This window comes from Chiloscyllium plagiosum, unplaced genomic scaffold (assembly GCF_037043375.1).
Source record: "Chiloscyllium plagiosum isolate Xiang-an unplaced genomic scaffold, Cpla_swu_hap1 HiC_scaffold_28, whole genome shotgun sequence".
Lineage (NCBI taxonomy): Eukaryota > Metazoa > Chordata > Chondrichthyes > Orectolobiformes > Hemiscylliidae > Chiloscyllium > Chiloscyllium plagiosum.
The window spans coordinates 21,565,952-21,586,959 of NW_028270166.1; the positions used below are offsets into that span (position 1 = coordinate 21,565,952).

The window sequence follows — 21,008 nt, forward strand, 5'->3', positions numbered from 1 at the left end:
AGGTTGTCTGCCAACTGCTCTGTCAACTACAAATAATGCATGAAATCAGTGGTTCATATGAAGAGCAATGAGATAAAATGTCTTAAAGAAAGAATCATTTCCGCAGAAACACTGCATTGTAAGAACAACATCATGATAATATACTGCTTATTATATCCTCAATGTTCCAAAGTGCAGTGTAATTAATTAGCTGTAGTAAACCTTGAATAAAAGGACAATCCTCAAATAATACTAATTACTGCAAATTATCACGCAGTTATCAAGAGAACCAAAAAACTTGCAGGAGGTGCTCTAAAACCATGGATGGTTCGATATGGAATATAGATTGCTTTCAATGCACCACGCCCTTTTCCAATGTAAAACACAGTGATTGTAGGTCAGCTCAAGATAGCAGCAGCAGCAGCAGCAGCAGTTTTGTGATACAAATGATAATTTTTTGGGATTTGGGGAATACTTGCCCAAGAATTCACGAAACCTCTTTATTCCTGATGCTTGCACAACTCCATCGAAGGGTAGAGCTTTGGATGCTGGGTATAGAAACTAACCGTTTTATTGAAAATGTTGACAGTGCATACAATGATGATATTGTGAAGAAAGCTGCAAATAAAGAACAGCTGATCTTATTCTCTAAAGTGTTCAGAGTATACTGTAGTTTCATTGTTTCTTTACATCTTAATGAATAAGTAAAATACAGCTACACGTCATGAATCTGTGGTGACTATCTGTTATGAGCAGTGGTAGTTTCTTGGTCTGAAATTAACAGTTTATGGAAATACAATATGCTATTCCAAAGTGACACCATTAGTAACAACCTTAAGTTTATTTTAAATCAGGGTTTCTTCAGGAGAAGCCAACAGAATAATGCTGCATACTCCTGTCCTCGTCAGAGGAATTGCTTGATTGATCGGACCAATCGGAATCGTTGCCAGCATTGCCGACTGCAGAAGTGTCTTACTCTTGGAATGTCACGTGATGGTAAGAAAGAAGACAGGAATTAGCTCAACAAGTCTGTCTTTTTCTGCATTTGTTTGAAACTTACCTTTGTGTGTGTGTGTACATGGTTTAAGAATTATCATTGATTAGGAAATTATAAACTGGTCTTGCTTCGGGTAGTTTGTTGGTTTTTGGACCCGAAACAAGACGCAGTTCAAGCTGTCCAACTGATTCCCTTTAGCGTCATTCACTGGCAGAACTTCAGTGAAAACCTGCATCCATTCTGGTATTCGTACTGGCTCAGGTTTTCCCATGGGGCAGCTAGATTTGGATTTAGATCATATTGGGTTTGTAGCCATCTCTATTTGCTGGTGTTAGTTCAATACACTGGACCCCAATAAACCTATTCTTGGCCAGACAATATATTTCAGCATTGAATTCCAAGTCATAAAACCAAACACCTCAGTTTCCTGTTCACCCTCCTTGATCCAGGCTTGATGTATTCCCCACATATCTGTTTTTAATAACAAACACTTGAAGCCTATCCATCCACCAGTAGATTTCAGTGAGAGGCAGCAGCATATATTGGAAGTTTATCCAATTTGACTTTTCTTCATTTCTCCAGATGTATAAATGTTTAAATAGGCAACAGTTCAAAGATGTCCAAATTAGTTATTTTTATCTGTAATGTACAAAAACCCTAAGTATCATTATTATAAAGGCACTGCTTTCTAAGCTGTGTGGTATTGCATTTATAAGGTTTGACTACTGTCAAGCTACTGATGGAATGTGGATGTGGAACTGAGAAAAATCTACTATTGCTATATTTTAAGATATAATCTGATAACACATTAATTGATTTTTAAACTTTCTGCTTAACCAAACAAGTTGCTCTTAAGTTCTATCCACAGAAAAAATTTAGAAGGGGGTTACATTAAATATTGGATTTTTAAATAGAATTTTGCAATTTGTAAAAACAAATGCCTGAATGAAAGGAGGTTAATGAGAGAGTGAAAATTGTTTTGTCAAAACAAGCAGTTCTTTGGTTTACCTTTGCAATCAGAACCTCGAAAAACAATTTTACAGCCAGACACAGTGGGAAATCAGCAATTAATTTTCCACATTACCAACCCTGTTCACTTTAAGCTTGGGATTCAGAGATTGGCCTGGATCATCTGAAGGTCCAATGTAATGAACTCTGACTTCTGATCAGCAATTCCTGTGCTCCAGGGAATCATCTGCAAATGTTTCTGACTAACCTAAAATTGGAGACTTTGGACAGGAACAGTTCCATGGTTTCTACATGAATAGTGAGCCAAGCAGTGTTAGATCTATGAAAGCCTAGCATCTAGGTAACTAAAGAGCTGAACCCTGCCTGACCAAGCCTCCACCCCGCCTCCCCCCATCCCCCCACTACCAGGCCACAATAAACCCTGACTACAACCCCACCCAAGCACACCTGATTAATCCCGACAGCCTGAGAACCCTTCAAACCAACCACTTACACACTCACCCACATCATTCGTCATGCAACTGTTCACATAGCAAATTATCAACCTCCCAATCTACTTATTCACTTACCTCATCCAATTCTCTAGCCTACCAACTTACCAATCATTCATTCATTCTAAAACAAACACACACACACACACGCTCCTACTCCTCAAATAAAAATTGCTGCACTGAGTTGGACATCTTTAATGGATGTTGTGCTCTATGTTTCTGGTGAAGCTGGGCTTGGGGCAAGAAATGAAGAGCTGCATGGGTTAGGTGAATAGCAATCCAATCATGATCATCACTCTGTGGAAGATCCAGTCCATTATTGGAGCTGGGGAAAGTTGTCTTTATTCCCTGTATCTCACGCCACCAAAACTGGAATGTTTGGGAGTGGCTGAAGTGAAAAGAATTCTGCTCTCACCTGGATTGCTGTCATATTTACTTATCTTGTCTTATTATCCATTTTCCATTTTAAAAAAAACATTTTGTGCAGAGATCTTTAGATGATCTGATCAAGAGAAACAGTATTGTCAAAATATTAAGCCAAAATGAAGGATCAAAATTTGTTGATTTCCAAACCTATACGGTTTAAATTTTAAACAAAAGCATGTCTCTCATTTATGGACCTCGAAAGGTTTTTGGATTTGTAATCACATTTTTATACAACTATTAATACAGGCAATTGGTGATCATCAGTAATAGTTTTCCCTTACTTACTAACAGCTGTGAAGTTTGGTCGCATGTCCAAAAAGCAACGTGACAGCCTCTATGCAGAGGTACAAAAACATCAACAACACCAGGAGCAGTTGGCATCAAAGGAAGATTCTGAGGGACTAGCACGAGTCTACACAAACAGTGTCAGTAGTGGACTGGGAGATCTGGATGACATTAGCAGCACATTCTCAGACGGGCTCCTGTTTGACTTTCCACTGACCCCTGATGGAGGAAACAGTTTTTATAACTTTGATCTTTCAACCTCTGCTGAACCATCTCCAGACCAGTCTGCTATTGACATGAATGACATTAAACACATTAAACAAGAGTCCATATATGAAATCATGCTGGAACCCAGTTTGTTCTCCTATCCTTCACCAGAGAGTGGTCAACTAGCCTCAGAAATTTCAATGGCAGAGATAGGTATGTGTTGCTATTCTTTATTAAGTCAGGATAAGGATTTGTGCTAAAAATATGGGCTGACAATCCACTTATTCTGCACACTAAATTACAAAATAATTATAGCTGTGAACGACCTTTTGGCCATCCTAATTCATCCATCCAGAGAGATCTTCAGTTTTCGCCATTGCATTCCTGCTATACTATGAAATGATATGTTTCACTTCCAAATCATTTAACACACTGCAATGATTCTGTTCAAATATTCATGTATCCCACTAACAACTTGAAACTTCGAGCAATCTCACTATCACAAGTTATGCAATTGGAATTTCATAATGGGCAATAATTTGGTAATGTTGAAGCTGATGGCATTCTTTGTTACTTATTTATAAAATGAAACAGTAGCTTCAGGCCAGGAGCAGGTGGACAATTAACTACTAGTAACTTGCTGTTCATCACTCCATGTTTGATCATGTGTAGTTCATTTGACTTGTTCAAGCTCACAAAGATTATGCCCACTAAGTTTCTGAAAGTGATAAGGATGCAGTAAGGGAAAGAGGAAACCTGGGACCTGAATGAACAGGACCAGCAGCAGGATACCTGCTTAACCAAACACATGAAGAACTGGAAGGGAGGGTCACTACCATGTCAAAACAAATGCAAAAAGAGGAGAAACAAAAGATTGGATTAATGGATAATAAAATAAATGTGAAAATGAGAAAAAAATTACATTTTAAAAGTTGGCACCCATAGAGTGGTGGGAATCTGGAACTCGCTGATGTGTGGTAGATGCAGAGACCCACATGACATGTAAAAAACATTTAGATGTGCACTGCAATGCCAAGGCAGACAAGGCTACGGACCCAGTGCTGGAAAATTGGATTAGAATAGTTAGGTGCTTGTTTTTGACTCATATGAATTTGATGAGCTGAAGGGTGTTGTAGACTTTCATGACTCTATGACATTTTAAAAACTCTCTGGAAAAGTTCAAAACTTGAATCAACACATCTGATAGTTCTCATTTCTCAATGCCAGTTAATAAATGATTATCATGTCATTAAAGGGGTATTTTGGCTACTAATTACCAGTATTACATATCTGTGGTGGATTTCAGTTGTGACGAGATTGCAAGTATAGCAATTTCATGACCTTCATTGGAAAATGTAACAACAACAGTGCTGCCACTCTGACAACAATATTTGGAGTCTCATCCTTGCCTTATTTAAACAGACGTGAGTGCCATTAACATTACCTTTATTTTGAGGGCACGTTCTGGACCATTTACGATATTTAATTTGTCTCTCTTCTCTACTTTTATGATCCAATGTTTCTTTCCTTCTTTCTCTTTTTTAATTTGTCGTCTTGTGCCTGATTTGACATTGAATTTCTAATACTTAATCTCATTGTCACCCAAATCCCTCCTTAACCAATTGCATATAAAATTTAGATTCTGCGGCTGTGCAGATATTAGCTTGGATTTCCAACTTTGTGGGCAAATCATTTTTGAGTTGGATAGTTTAGTGGCAAGTATAATGAACAGCAAACATCATACGATGACCAATATGTCCTGACGCTAGCAGATAGCAATCTAAGTGGGGCGCCAGAAATGCTTTATTTTGGCTTTGTAATTAGGATCTGTTTGGATTAAATACATAAGTATTCCTGGCTCTGAGCCAGTGTTTTGTATCATCCCTTTAAAACCTGCACATTCTTCTCCAGATCGGATAGCGCAGAATGTGGTGGAATCACATTCAGAGACTTGCCAGTACACAACTGAAGAGTTGAAGCAGCTTGCCTGGCAGCCATATACACAAGAAGAAATCAGGAACTTTCAAAATAAGGTACTGATTGAACTACTTTAAGTGACCTTCAGTAATTATATAAATAATGATTTAATAAAGCAAAAGACCTTCACATACTAAAAAAAGAAATTTACGTTTAAAATTACATTTTCAGTCACTTACAGTTAAAATAATTAGAGCCATAAGAGATATACAGCATGGAACCGACCCTTCGGTCCATCTTGTTTATGCCGACCAAATATCCTAAATTAATCTAGTCCCATTTACCAGCATTTGGCCCACATCCCTCTAAACCCTTCCTATTTATATACCCGTCCAGATGCCTTTTAAATGTTGTAATTGTACCAGCCTCCACTGCTTCTTCTGGGAGCTCATTCCATACACGCACCACCCTCTGCATGAAATAGTTGTCCCTTCGGTCCCTTTTATGTTGTTCCCCTCGCACCTTAACCCTATTCACTCTAGTTTTGGACTCTCCTATCCCAGGAAAAGACCTTGCCTATTTATCCTACCATTCCCCTCATGACCTTATAAACCTTTATGAGGTCACCCCTCAGCCTCAGATGTTTCAAGGAAAACAGCCCCAGCCTATTCAGCCTCTCCCTATAGCTCAAATCCTCTGACCCTGACAACATCCTTATAAATATTTTCTGAACCTTTTCTAGTTTCACAACATCGTTCCCACAGCAGGGAGACCAGAATTGCATACAACAATGTAAAAGTAGCCTAACAATGTCCTGTACAGCCACAACATGACCTCCCTCAATGCACTGTCCAATAAAGGCAAGCATATTAAACATCTTCTTCACTATCCTAGCTACCCACAACTCCACTTTCAAGGAACTATGAACCTGCACGCCAAGGTCTCTTTGTTCGACAACACACCCCAGTATCTTACCATTAACTCCTATAGTCAATGCACTGACCAATAAAGGCAAGCATACCAGACCTTACCATCAAGTGAATAAGTCCTGCCCTGATTTGCTTTTCCAAGATGCACCACCTCACATTTATTTAAATTAATCTCCACTTCTGGCCCATTGGCCCATGTGATCAAGATTCCTTTGTACTCTGAAGCAACCTTCTCTGCTTGTGAAAAAATATTTTATACCTGGCTGACAATTTATTTAAAGACCCAAACAGCAAGAATACAAATTCCATTGAGATTATATTTCTGATTTTAATCCATGATAGCCATCCACAGTCTTTAAGTTATATACTTTAATTGCCTAGTCTTGATGATTGAAACACACTTCTGGCTGGTCTCCTACATCCTAACTTCCCTAAACATGAGGTCATTGAAAACTCTGCTGATGGTAACTTAACTCTCAGTAGTTAATGTAGTTTTCTCATTAAATTAATGAGAAAACTCTGCCTCAGCATTGCATTGTAACAGTTGGGGTTGTTCAAATGTTGGCTGGGTACTGTACCCATTAGAGCGCAGGCATGAAAACTCATATCTCCGATCATTAAAATCAGAAGCATGTTGTTCAAGGTTGTCACGTAAGCAAAATGGGAATTGGGCTTCGCTGCAACTCTTCTGTTAACATTGAACTAAATCAAAGTTTTGATGTAATATTTTCCTGGAATTTCTGTTTGGTGCTGGAGAATATCTCCTCAATCATCACAAGAAGCTTTATTTGTTTGTAACAATTATTCTTTAATTTACAAGAATGTATTAATTATAGAAAAATAAATAAATAAATAATCTTTTGATCTTACCCTGTCTGTATTACTTGTCAGGTTCAAGAACTGTTGTTTAGACTGGTGATGTCTTTGTACAACACCTTGACTTTGATTCTATGTTTGAACAGTCCTGTGAGGCCATGTGGCAGCAGTGTGCAATCCAGGTGACAAATGCAATCCAGTACGTAGTGGAATTTGCCAAGCGAATCAGTGGATTCATGGAACTGTGTCAGAATGATCAGATTATACTCCTTAAAGCAGGTACAGATCACATCTTATTCTAAGAAAAGTAGCAAAAACATTGTCTTAGTAAATTTGAGCATTGAGACCATTGCAGGTATGCTTCTAATCGGCTTGTGACAAATGGAAATCCACAGCAAAAACACCAGCACCAAAGCAGCAGTAAAGCTGAGAGCCTGTTTCAGACTTTGAATTCTAACCCTGTCGTGTCACCTGTTGGCCCTGTTTTAAATCCAAGGGGGATTTTATGTTTGGCCTATCCCTGCAAAACAGTGAATGTTGGAGTATTCTCAGCTTTGGATTGACAAAGGGATAAGTCTGCAAATATACTGCGCCAGATTTTAAGCAACCATAACATGATGTCCTGCTTTTAGGGGATTGGGAAGAGAACAGATTCTATAATGAAGGAAATTAAGTACAGGCTAAACAGATAATCCGATCCTATGTAATATGAAATTAGACACAAATGCTTTTTTTGATAATGGGGCTATTCACAGAATGCATCATTATACTTAAAAACAAAATACTGCAGATGTTTGAAAATCTGAAATATAAATAGAAAGTATTCAGAAAAGATTTACAAGGATGTTGCTCGGGTTGAAAGGTTTGAGCTACAGGGAGAGGCTGAATAAGCTGGGGCGGCTCTCCCTGGAGAGTCGGAGGCTGAGGAATAACCTTGTAGAGGGTTATAAAATCATGATGGGCATGGATAGAATAAATAGATAGGTAGTAAGTTAATTGTCCAGTGCAATAGTTGGGGTTGATAGCGCACAGGCAGCATTTGTTTCATGCATGATTGGAGCTCAAAGAAATACAGAAATAGTATCAGCTTGGTGAAGTATGCTGTTTGTGAGTTGTGCTTATAAATAAGTACGGAAATACAATTTCCACAAATCCAGAGGACAGCAGTCACAGGAAAAGAAGGTGGACAATCAGAACATGTGCAGTTGTTGAGGCACTCCATGAGAAAACCACTTTTAAGGAAGTTTCATGGTCAAGACATCAAAAGTGGAGAATTGTAATCCCTTGTGAAATTTTAATTCGTTTTGGTGACGTTTTGGGGGCGTCTTTGGGGGTGACTGAGATCTATTTGTTCACATTTGCTATTTGGATTACTCTTTAAGATAATCAACCATCATTTGTTAGTTATTCATATTTCCTTAATGTTAATTTTGGGCTGCTGGAATAATAGTCATATGTATCTTTGCATCGTATAAGTTTTTTTTTGTCAATTACATTTTCGTGTTTGAGTAATTTGATTGGTAGTAAATTAATTCTTCTTTCTTGAAGAAAGAAACTTGGCTGAATTGTTTCCAATGTAAAAACAAGATACAGTTTAAAATCTACAAAATTGACCAAAACTGGTTAAATTTAAAAGTTTTGACCAAGGGAGGAGTGGCACTAGAAAGGAATTTGTGCACTCCTTCAACTTCTGTTGTAACATGGTGTTGCAAAACAGCCAGAAGTGAACACTACTCCAGTATAATAAATTTCTTTCATTCCAAAGATACGTTATAATAATCTAGTCTGTAAAACTGTATTATTGCCTTTGGAAAATTGCCTGGATGTCCTTAAATGAATCATCATTAAAAACAATAATACTTTCTCTATTAACATTCAACTTTTAAAATGGAAGATACAGAAGTTGAATATATCAAACAGATTGAAGAAATCATTACAATGTTAGATTTAGCAACAGGGTTAGATTTGATTTAACCCTCCATGTCAGAGTTAAAGTTATTTTTGTTACAAAATAAATTGCACGTGAAACACAAACCATAAAGATATCATAAACTTGCTATTAAAAGGTGGATGTGAATGCCAAGTCATGAATGAACTGTTTACAAATCCAGAACATTGGAGCAGATGAACATATTGTTTATAATTGTAAAGTATTGATCTTAAAGTCTCAGCATATTCATCAATTGCCCTTGTACCATCTATTTCTTGCTTTTCAAATACTCTAACAGTTCCAATTTTTAATACATTTGGTGTCTGCTTCAATAACTGCTTGTGATAAAGCTATTATTAAAAACTTTCTCAAATTCTCACCTGTGTTCTTTTCATGATGACCTTGTGTCTCAGTCCTGCTGTTGATTGAATTTCGTCAACTTCCCCACTGCAGTTTCCTCTAAAGATTTCTAAATGGTGGATGTTTAATAGCATCCTTCATCATTTAATCCCACATTCCTCTTCCTTTGTGAAAACAGACAAATTGGAAGATTTTTGTTTTAACCAACACACCAAATGGAAAGCTCACAAGATTGGAAGGAATGTTGATCTCATCAACCAAGCACTACTCTGTACATTAGCGAGTAAAATCAGGCTGAGTGTAAGTCCAGCTAGGTGGGCAAATTAGCTTAAAAATACCCCCAAAATTGACTACTTCTGCCATCGCCATTTGTTGAGTCATTATTTTTTAATTAACCATTTATCTTGGGTACACTTCTAAGTAGCATTTTGCTCTTTTATGTTCAAGTTTATCAAATTTTTAATTCAGTTTTGTCCTCTTATTTTAAAGATTCTTTTTGAAATGTTGATTTGAAATTGATGAAGTCTAACCACACGTTGAAGTTTCTGTTCCAAATAAAATGTCTTAAACTGTAAGACTGGAGATGAAATTTTCTGTCTTTCTATTCTAGGTTGCCTAGAAGTCTTACTGGTTCGAATGTGCCGAGCATATAACCCTTTGAACAATACAATATTTTTTGAAGGAAAGTATGGAGACACACAGATCTTCAAATCATTGGGTAAGATTTAATTAGTATGCAGATAAGGAGGCATCACAGTAAAGTCAACTAGTCTAAAAATCTGACAGTACTGAATTAACACCTAGGTTTCCTAAAGAACTCAAACAGGGAATTAGGAGAGCAAGGAGAGGTAATGAAATGGCCTTGACAAGTAGGGTTAAAGAGAATCCCAAGGCATTCTATACATACATTATAGAAACAAGAGAATAACTGAAATAAGATAGGACCACTCAAGGATAAAAGAGAGAACTTGAGCTTGGAGGCAGAGGATGTGGGTGAAATCCCTTAAATGAGTACTTTGCATCAGGATTCACCCAGGAGAAGGATATGGAGGATAGTGAGTTTGGTGTGGAGCATGCTAATATGCTGAGGCGTTTTAAGATCAAGAAAGTGGTGTTTGGTCTCTTGAATAGCATTAAGGTGGATAAGTTCCCAGGGCTCAATGGTATCTACCCCATGTTATTGAGAGAGGCAAGAAAGGAGATTGCTTGGGCCTTGATCAAGACCTTTGTATCTTCGCTAGCTACCAGAGAGGTCCCAAAGGACTGTTGAATAATTAATGTTGTTCATTTGCTCATGAAGGGAAAGAGGAATAATCCAGGAAACTATAGAGCAGCAAATTTCACATCAGTGGTTGGGATGCTTTTGGAAAGAATTCTTAGGAATTGAATTAATTCTCATTTGGAAAAGCATGGCCTATTTAGCGACAGTCAGCATGGATTAGTGCGGGGCAGATCACGTCTTACCAACTTGATTGAATTTTTCGAGGAGATGACAAAGGTGCTAGACGAGGGTAGAGCAGTGGATGTTGTCTACATGGATTTTAGTAAGGCTTTCAACAGGGTCCCTTATGGTAGGTTCATACAGAAGATTAAGATGCATGGGATCCATGGTGACATGGCTGCATGGATTCAGAATTGGCTTACCCATAGAAGGTAGTGGTGGAATGGTGTTTTTCTAGCTGGAAGTCCATAACTAGTGGTGTTCCACAGAGATCTGTACTGGGTCCTCTACTGTTTATGATGGATATAAATAACTTAAATGAAAATATAGATGGTTGGGTTAGTAACTTTGCAGATGATATGAAGATTGGTGAAGTTGTGAATAGTGTAGAAGATCGTTAAAGGATACAGCAGGGTCTAGATCAGTTGCAGATATGGGCAGAGAAATGGCATATGGTGATTATTTTGGGTAAGTGTGAGGTGCTGCACTTTGGGAGATCAAATATTAAGGAAACGTATACAGTTAATGGCAGGACCTTGACAGTATTGATGTATAGAGGGATCCTGGAGTTCAAGTCCATAGCTCCCTGAAAGTGGCCACACAAGTAGACAGGGTGGTAAAGAAGGCATATGGCATGTTTGCCTTTATTAGTCAGGGAACTGAGTACAAGAGTCAGGATGTCATGTTGCTTTATAAGATTTTGTTTAGGCCACATTTAAGAGTATTGCATTCAATTCTGGTAGCCAAATTACAGGAAAGATGTGAAGGCTTTGGACAGGATACAAAAGAAGTTTATCAGGATATTGCCTGTATTAGAAGATATGAGCTATAAAGAGAAGCTAGAAAAAACTCAGGTTGTTTTCTCTGGAGTTAGGGAGGCTGAGGGGAAATTTTATGGAAGTGTATAAAGTTATGAGATATATAGATAGGGTTTACGATCAGAATTATTTTCCTCAGAGTTGAAATGTCTATTACAAGGGAGCATGCATTTAAGGTAAGGGTGAAAAGTTCAAACGAGATGTGAGGGGCAGATTTTTTGTGCAGAGAGTGGTAAGCGTCTGGAACATACTGCCTGGGGTGGTGGTGGGGGCAGATATGATGGGGACTTTTAGATAAGCACATGAATATGCAAAGCATGAATAAAGATGGACCAAGGGCAGGCAGAAGGGTTTAGTTTAATTTGGCATCATGTTTGGCACAACATCGTCAGCCGAAGGGCCCTTTGTTGTTCAAAGTTCGACGTTCTTTCTCGGATAAAGATCAGTAAGTGCACACATTACAAGCTAGAGTCTGTTACCTGCCATTTTGGTATTAACTTGGAAATGTCGTTAAAATTTAGATTTGAATTTCCATTTTTATAAGGTCAATTTCCCAGCTTTGACCCCTAGTGAAGAAACTCACATGGTGCAAGCATGGAAAATTGAGACCACTGCAGACTGTGGAAAGTGAGGATGTAAATCTATCCTAAAAGATTTTGAAATTAAGGCATTTCTCAAATGGTACTTTATGGCATTCAGTTTAGGAATTACAGAAGTAACATTCTTGCAGCTGTTTTATGATGATGGTGATGACAAATTTTATCTCATTACCAGTAATCTGTTTTTGCAGACATTTTTGCAGTTGTATTTATACTTCCTCCTTAGGTTGTGATGATTTGATCAACATTGTCTTTGACTTGGCAAAAAGCTTGTGCTGCCTGCATTTGACGGAGGAAGAGATTGCATTATTCACAGCTGGCATCTTATTATCACCAGGTATGTAAAACGTAGATCTTAAAGCAGTAAGTTGGAAAATACAAGCACTGTTGACCATATCATAAGGCCATAAAATATAGGAGCAGAAGTAGGCCATTCAGTCCATCAAGTCTGGCATCCCATTCAATGAGATCATTATTGACCTGATAGTCTTCAATTCCACTTATCCACATAATCCTATGATTCCCTTAATGATTAGAAATCTGTCTACCTCAGCTTTGAATATATTAAATGACCCAGCCTCAACAGCCCTCTGTAGTAAAGAATTTTACAGATTCACTACTCTCTACGAGTAAAAAAAATCATCTCCATCTCAAATGAGTGTCCTCTTATTCTGAGATTACACCCTCTGGTCCAGAAGCTGAAACAGTCTCATACAGATTGGGATATCATGAACAATTTGGACCAAAGGGTCTATTACTGTGCTGTAGAACTCTATGACCTATTCTGTGGAGCCACATAAGAATCATGGACACTGACTTTGTGTGTGTAGTCTGGTGATTATATCTGAAGTCCTCACATTTGCCCTGGTGATTATGTCTCTTTTCCATAATTCTTCCCTTGACACGTCTCTATCTAAACAGTGGAGCTGAAGTGCTTCCTGAAAAATAGTAGTGGAATTCACTTTTAATTGCTTTGAAGTAGACAGCTGAATATAGACATCATGGAATGTAGAAAGACAGTAGGAGACTGCTATATTATTGAATCTCTAAATTGTTAGGCAGTAAAAATGATATTAATCCAGGACTTGAGTTGTCATTCCAAGGGAGTCAGCCCTCCTTGCAGGGAGACTCTGCAAACCTTTAAAAACAGTGGTCAGGACCTGAGTCTAGGATCCCTTGCCTGGTTTGCAGCCCCCCTCAATTTCCGCCAGTGTGGATTGATGCAGGTCACGTGACCGCACCCTGTATTCCTGAACTGCTTGGCTCAGTGGCAGGATTAGGCATCTCTCCTAGTTCCTTGTGATTTTCTGGTGTCAGGTAAACTTTTCAAGGAGTCATGCTTACACCCCTTTAAGGTGTTATGAATCAACATGTAGACGAGAGAACCTTTTGAAAAGAACACATCGTGAGGTTTGGCCAAAAGCCCAGAGGTCTCTTTGTGTTTTGAAACACCCGCACCCAAGGGAAAACATTGCTTGATTGACAGCTGTTACTTTTTGATTGCACAATGTTTACTTTTCATAAAGTAAAGGTTTCCATGGGATAGTAGCTTCTCCATTTGAAACTTTAAAGGTCTGAATGGCTGGTACACATATAGGGCTGCAGTAGAAGCATTTTAAAAAAATGAAGTTTGAATGAGTGACTAGGTTTTATAAATCTTTTTTCACACCTAGTATTGATTCTATAGGGGTTATTGGTTCTGTAGAGTGTATATGGTGAATAAACTAGAAATTGTAATAGGTTGGCACCAAGGGTATAAGAACTCATGCAGAGAGCTTAGTTAGCGTGGAGGATCCATAAGAGTGAGAAGATAGGAAGAAAATTGCCATGGAGGATATGAGTGGTCAAGTGATTTTGAAAAAAAAAACAGTTAATCTTTTCTGGATGAGTTCGCGAAAGGAGGACTTTTAGCTAGGGCACTGTCACTTTTAGAAATGCTCAGGAGATCTTTTCAAAGATAGGTGGGGACTTTGTTTAATGTCAGAACATATAAAATGAGTAAAGAGTAGGTCATTTGGCTCTTGAGCCTGCTCTGCCATTCAGGAAGATTATGGTTGACCTGATTTTAATCTCAACTCTCCATTCCTGAATAGCCCCAATATTTTATCCACTTAGTAATCAAGAATCTATCTATCTCTGCGTTAAAAATATTTTTAAAGATTCTTCAATCCACTGTCTTTGGGGAAGGGTATCCAAACGCTCTCAAATATCTGAGACAGAAAATGTTTCCTTATCTCTGTCTTCGATGGGTGACCTCTTATTTTAAAAGATGACTCCAAGTTCTAGATTTCCCCACAAGAGAAAACATCCTCTTGATATTCACTCATTCAAGTCCCCTCAGGATCTAATGTATTTCAATTAAGCCACTGACAACTGTTCTAAACACCAGAGGATACATGTTTAATCTTTCTTCATAAGCATTCCCTTCTATTGGCTTTCCTGATTACTTAATGAACCTGCACATTAACCTTTTGCGATTCATGCACGATGAAACCTAGATCTCTCTGCAAAACAGTGCTCCACAACTTCTCACTATTTAGAAAACATGCTCGTTATTTATTCTTTCTGCAAAAATGGATAATTTCACAATTTTTCACATCCACTCACTTAACCTATCCATATTTCTTTGTAGGCTCCTTTATATCCCCTTCACAACTCACTTTCCTATCTATTTTTGTGTCATCAGCAAATTTAGCTACCATATCTTCAGTCTCTTTATTCAAACCGTTTACATAAACTGTATAGGATCGAAATCCTAGCATTGACCCTGTGGCATACCACTCATGACATCATGACAGCCTTATTCCTACTCTCTGCTTCCTGTTAGCTAGCCAGTCTTCTATCCACACAAATATGTCATTCATTACACCATGAGGTTTTATTTTCCACGAAAACTGTTGATGTGGCACTTAGACATTCCGAAAGCCATTTGCTAAGTACAATACATCCACTGGATTCCCTTTTATTAACAGCGCAAATTACTTCTTCAAAGTACTCCGATAAATCCGTTAAATGTGATTTTGACGAAGTAACTGATCAGAACTGAAAAATGACTTTATTCCACTTCATAAAGATTTATGAGCTGGTAAAAGAAATAAATTAATGCAGAATGATGTTTAGTTTCTAAAAATTAGTTGAAGTGTGCTGCCTGTGTTATACATATCTTGATGAGTGGCTATCAAGTTTGCCAAACAAGAAACCAGCAGGAGGCTTCATTAGCAGCCATTCCATTGATTCAAATTGTTCTCGGGCACTGGCACAAAAGAAATGGTATTGGGTTGGCCATTATTAGATGCAGTGCCTGATAGTTCCTTCCACTGACTGGAAAGTAATTGATTGCATGAACTGTTGTTATGACCAAGATGGGAGGAGTGCATTATTTTTCTTTACTCGTATTACACTAGTTAGCAAATGTACAGTTTGGAATAGGAATAATATAACTGCTTACCCCTCGAAATAACCCAACACATGTGCATGCACACATCAGATAAAGAAGAAAGGATGGACTTCTCACTGCAGAAATTCACTTTGTGTGGTAAAAGAAAATTTTGGCCAAAAATTCCTAGTCTTTGATTGGTGTTCAGGCACACATAAACAGATTAATAAACAGGTCACTAAACATGCCATTGTCTCTGGAGTCTTGGCAGACATGGCTTGCTCATTAAACACAGCATTGAGCAGTCTTCTATTTGTTTAAAGTAGTCTCACACTGGATTCACAATGATGTTTTAGAAACAGAAGATAGATAAGCTGGGCTGCTTTCGTCAAAAGGCTTTTCCCCAACCTGAAAATGAAAAAAACTTTGAAGCAAAATATTGTCCAAACAAGATAGCCATAAATCCCGGGATAGCTGATGTCTGAGAAGGGAGTCCAAGCAATTAGATTAGATTTTCTACAGTATGGAAACAGGCCCTTCGGCCCAACAAGTCCACACCAACCATCCAAAGAGTAACCACCCCCCAACACCCCCCCACCGACTAATGCACCTAACAACTATGGACAATTTAGCATGGCCAATTCACCTGACCTGCACATCTTTGGAATGTAGGAGGAAACCGGAGTACCCGGAGGAAACCCATGCAGACACAGGGAGAATATACAAACTCTGCACAGACAGTCGCCCAAGGCTGGAATCGAACCTGGGACCCTGGCGCTGTGAGGCACAGTGCTAACCACTGAGCCACTGTGTCACCCTCAGCACAGATCACAAGAGCTCAAAACTCCCAACTCAAGTAATCCGGCATCCTCAGCCTCCCAGCAGCTGGATTACAGGCGTGAGCCACAGCACCCGGCTAAATGTAATGTTTTAAACCATTGAATCCCTACACTATGGAAACAGGCTATTTGGCCCAACAAGTCCACAATGAACATCCAAAGAGTATCCTACCCAGACCCATTCCCCCTACTGTACTCTACATTTCCCCTGACTAATGCACCAAGCCCTCACATCCCTGAACACTATGGGCAATTTAACATGGCCAATTCACCTAACTTGCAAATCTTTAGACTGTAGGAGGAAACCAGAGCACCTGGAGGAAAACCATACTGACACTGGGAGAATGTTCAAACTCCACACAGACAGTCACCCAAGGCCTGAATCGAACCTGGGTCCCTGGTGTTGTGAGGCAGCAGTGCTAGCCACTGAGCTAATCACAGTATAGTCAGTTGAAGTGATGAAATTTCCCAGATCTCTCTTAAATAAATGTTTCAATGTATCCTTTCACTGTCTCTTCTTTGGTATATTTACAGAACTTAAAATTAAATTTATTTTTTCATAATCCTTCAAAACTCAAGTCCTCCAAAAGAAATCACATGTACATATGTACACATCACAATATAAAAGCATTATAGTGAGCAACAAATCCAATATCACTTGTTTGACCTGGCAAAAAATTCCGACCTATTATACTTAAGAGGGAAATCAGGGCAAAAAGGGGACATGAGATAGCTTTGGCAAATAGAATTAAGGAGAATTCAAAGAGTTTTTACAAATATATTAAGGACAAAAGGGAACTAGGGAGAGAATAGGGCCCCTCAAAGATCAGCAAGGCAGCCTTTGTGTGGAGCCGCAGAAAATGGGGGAGATACTAAATGAGTATTTTGCATCAGTATTTACTGTGGAAAAGGATATGGAAGATATAGACTGTAGGGAAATAGATGGTGACATCTTGCAAAATATCCATATTACAGAGGAGGAAGTGCTGGATGTCTTGAAATGGGTAAAGGTGGATAAATCCCCAGGACCTGATCAGGTGTACCCTAGAACTCTGTGGGAAACTAGAGAAGTGATTGCTGGGCCTCTTGCTGAGATATTTGTATTATCATCGATAGTCACAGGAGAGGTGCCGGAAGACTGGAGGATGGCTAACGTGGTGCCACTGTTTAAGAAGGGTGGTAAGGACAAGCCAGGGAACTATACACCAGTGAGCCAGACGTCAGTGGTGGGCAAGTTGTTGGAGGAAATCCTGAGGGACAGGATGCACATGTATTTGGAAAGGCAAGGACTGATTTGGGATAATCAACATGGCTTTGTGCATGGGAAATCATATCTCACAAACTTGATTAAGTTTATTAAAGAAGTAACAAAGAGGATTGATGAGGGCAGAGCGGTAGATGTGATCTGTATGGACTTCATTAAGGCGTTCGACAATGTTCCACACAGGAGACTGATTAGCAAGATTAGATCTCATGGAATACAGGGAGAACTAGCCATTTGGATACAGAACTGGCTCAAAGGTAGAAGACAGAGAGTGGTGGTGGAGGAGAGCTTTTCAGACTGGAGGCCTGTGACCAGTGGAGTGCCACAAGGATCGGAGCTGGATCTTCTACTTTTTGTCATTTACATAAATGATTTGGATGTGAGCATAAGAGGTACAGTTAGTAAGTTTGCAGATGACACCAAAATTGGAGGTGTAGTGGACAGCGAAGAGGGTTACCTCAGATTACAACAGGATCTTGACCAGATGGGCCAATGGGCTGAGAAGTGGCAGATGGAGTTTAATTCAGATAAATGTGAGGTGCTGCATTTTGGGAAAGCAAATCTGAGCAGGATTTATACACTTAATGGTAAGGTCCGAGGGAGTGTTGCTGAACAGAGATCTTGGTGTGCAGGTTCATAACTCCTTGAAAGTGGAGTCTCAGGTAGATAGGATGGTGAAGAAGGCCTTCGTTATGCTTTCCTTTATTGGTCAGAATATTGAGTACAAGAGTTGGGAGGTCATGTTGCAACTGTACAGGACATTGGTTAGGCCACTGTTGGAATATTGCGTGCAATACTGGTCTCCTTCCTATCGGAAAGATGTTGTAAAACTTGGAAGAGTTCAGAAAAGATTTACAAGGATGCCGCCAGGTTTGGAGGATTTGAGCTATAGGGAGAGGCTGAACAAGCTGGGACTGTTTTCCCTGGAGCGTCGGAGGCTGAGGGGTGACCTTATAGAGGTTTACAAAATTATGAGGGGCATGGATAGGGTAGATAGGCAATGTCTTTTCCCTGGGGTCGGGGAGTCTAGAACTAGAGGGCGTAGGTTTATGGTGAGAGGGGAAAGATATAAAAGAGACCTTACAGGGCAACTTTTTCACACATTATGGTATTGGTATGGAATGAGCTGCCAGAAAAAAATGGTGGAGACTGGTACAATTGCAACATTTAAGAGGCATTTGGATGGGTACATGAATAGGAAGGGTTTGGAGAGATTTGGGCCGGGTGCTGGCAGGTGGGACTAGATTGGGTTGGGATATCTGGTCGGCATGGATGGGTTGGACCGAAGGGTCTGTTTCCATGCTGTACATCTCTATGACTCTGAATTTCTGAAGGTTTCTTTAGTATGTGTGGAATGTCTCACTTCACCTCTTTCTTTTAGATCGACCATGGTTGACAGAAGCTAGAAAAGTCAAGAAGCTACAGGACAAGATTTTTGAGGCATTGCAGCATGTCATTCACAAAAATCAACTGGATGATGACAAGTTATCAAAGGTATAGCGATTTGTTTCAGGAGGTCATAGACACAGAAATTAGCATGACTAGGTGCAATCAACAACAGATGAATAACAAAAATTATGCATATGTATTGCACTTTTATATAAAACATTGTTCCAGTATCTGTCACAGAATCATAAGAGTGGAAATATTGGCATCAAATAAAAAAGATATTAGTGATCAAAATCAGAATGTTGTGTGAGTTCTAGCAAGGAATGGCATCCTTTTTTAGGACATAGATTTAACACTAGGATTGGAAATAATGGCTTTGAGCTTTATTGTATGTCGCTATAGGCCATTGCCGCATATGCAAGGTGACATGTCTCATAAGCAGCATGACAGCACAAAAACAATAGAATTGTCTTACGTGACTTTAATTTTATTGGGTGAAATATGAATGAATAAGTTTACCATTTGGCTATTTTTATTTCCATTCCACCATATACCTCTTAACAAATATAATCTTTACCTGGCAGAGCAGCTCTGCATATTGCAGGACTGGGGAACATTCTCTTTGGTATTCTTTGTTTCTATTGCATTATGTTGGTAAAATGTCAATTTCTAAAACTCAATGTGAATATTTGAACTAGTGCACAGAATGCTCTGTCATAATAAAAATTATTTGTTCTTTGTAAACAGATTATTCTGACTTTGCTTAAAGTATTGGTTACACGAACTATGTGTGCATAACTCATTTCTGAAACGTGCAGAAAATAGGGAATAGGGGAATTTGGAAGCAAGAAACCCAAAAATGGGTTCCCTCCAAGTCCTGCCAAGTTGAATGCCAAAACCTCCTTTTTTTTTCCCCGATAAATGTCCATCCCGATAGCCAAGCAAATCGATCGGATGGGTGAAAGTTGGGAAGCAATTGGTTCTTTAGAGCTTGGGTCTCAGGTTTCTTAGTTTTTTTGGTGCTTTGAATTGAATAGTATTCAAAGTCTCTGTGGTTTGAGTTGGGGAGCTGGTTTGATAAATGCAAGTTGTGATCGTGGTGGTCATGGTATCTGGACCATCTAGAATTCCCAAGGCCTGGTCAGCAGCTTTTAAAAATAGAAGTGCAGAGAGGCAGGCAATTAGTGACCAACAATTTAGTGACCAACCCATGTATTAAAGAGGTTGTTCTCCCGCAAGTCAACCTATCTTCATTAAAACTGCTTTGAGGAGTTAAATTACACTATGATGTCTGGTCCTTGATCATCCTTTTCTCTACGCATATGAAAAAAACTTGATTCATGCTGCTTACTGTCACATTCATTTGGCATCAGAAAGATAATACAGTAGATCATAAATCCAACCAACAACTGAAGTAACTTTGCATGTCTAATCCAACCCAAAGGCTTTCCTTCTATACAAAACATAAAATAGTTGTGTGATGTATTCAACAGGAGAAAACTATTTCAAGCCTTGGGGGGGGAACTTGCAAACATTTGTCTAGTTAGTAAAAGAAAACATAAAATAGTTAATTGAATAATGGATAGGTGACTATAAAAATAAAATAGCAGATATTTTCAATTGCAATTGAGATTAGACACAATGTACACAATATAGTTTTTGCAGCACAAGCTTTGTAACATTTTATTCTTAAAATTTCACTACAGAATACAATGAAATCCTCTGTGCAAACTTTAAGTCAGATTATGTGCGTGTATCTTGACAAGAATCATACATGAAAACAATCAATAGGACTACAAGATGTCAGGGCTTTTGAAATATACACTGATTTACAGTGAACTGGTGCAACCAAGTCTGACTTGATATTTTAAAACCCATGGTACAAATGTAATTTCAATGCACCAAAATGTTTTTTAAAACTTTTGATGTTTTCAAGTAACATTTATATTGGTGCCTTTCGTCATATCTACAATAGA

At 38.7% G+C, this 21,008-nt stretch overlaps 1 protein-coding gene across 3 annotated transcripts in view; it reads left to right on the top strand.

Annotated features, from left to right (window-relative positions):
- LOC122565336 (nuclear receptor ROR-beta-like) overlaps window positions 1–21,008 on the top strand; it is a 78,045-nt gene that overhangs the window by 51,243 nt on the left and 5,794 nt on the right. For all 3 annotated transcript variants that reach the window (XM_087976029.1, XM_043721204.2, XM_043721202.2), the window contains exons 3-9: window positions 834–975; window positions 3,154–3,567; window positions 5,266–5,387; window positions 7,163–7,295; window positions 9,917–10,024; window positions 12,391–12,501; window positions 19,025–19,137. In XM_087976029.1, the coding sequence (XP_087832155.1) occupies window positions 834–975; window positions 3,154–3,567; window positions 5,266–5,387; window positions 7,163–7,295; window positions 9,917–10,024; window positions 12,391–12,501; window positions 19,025–19,137 (1,143 nt within the window). The remainder of the gene's footprint in view (window positions 1–833; window positions 976–3,153; window positions 3,568–5,265; window positions 5,388–7,162; window positions 7,296–9,916; window positions 10,025–12,390; window positions 12,502–19,024; window positions 19,138–21,008) is intronic.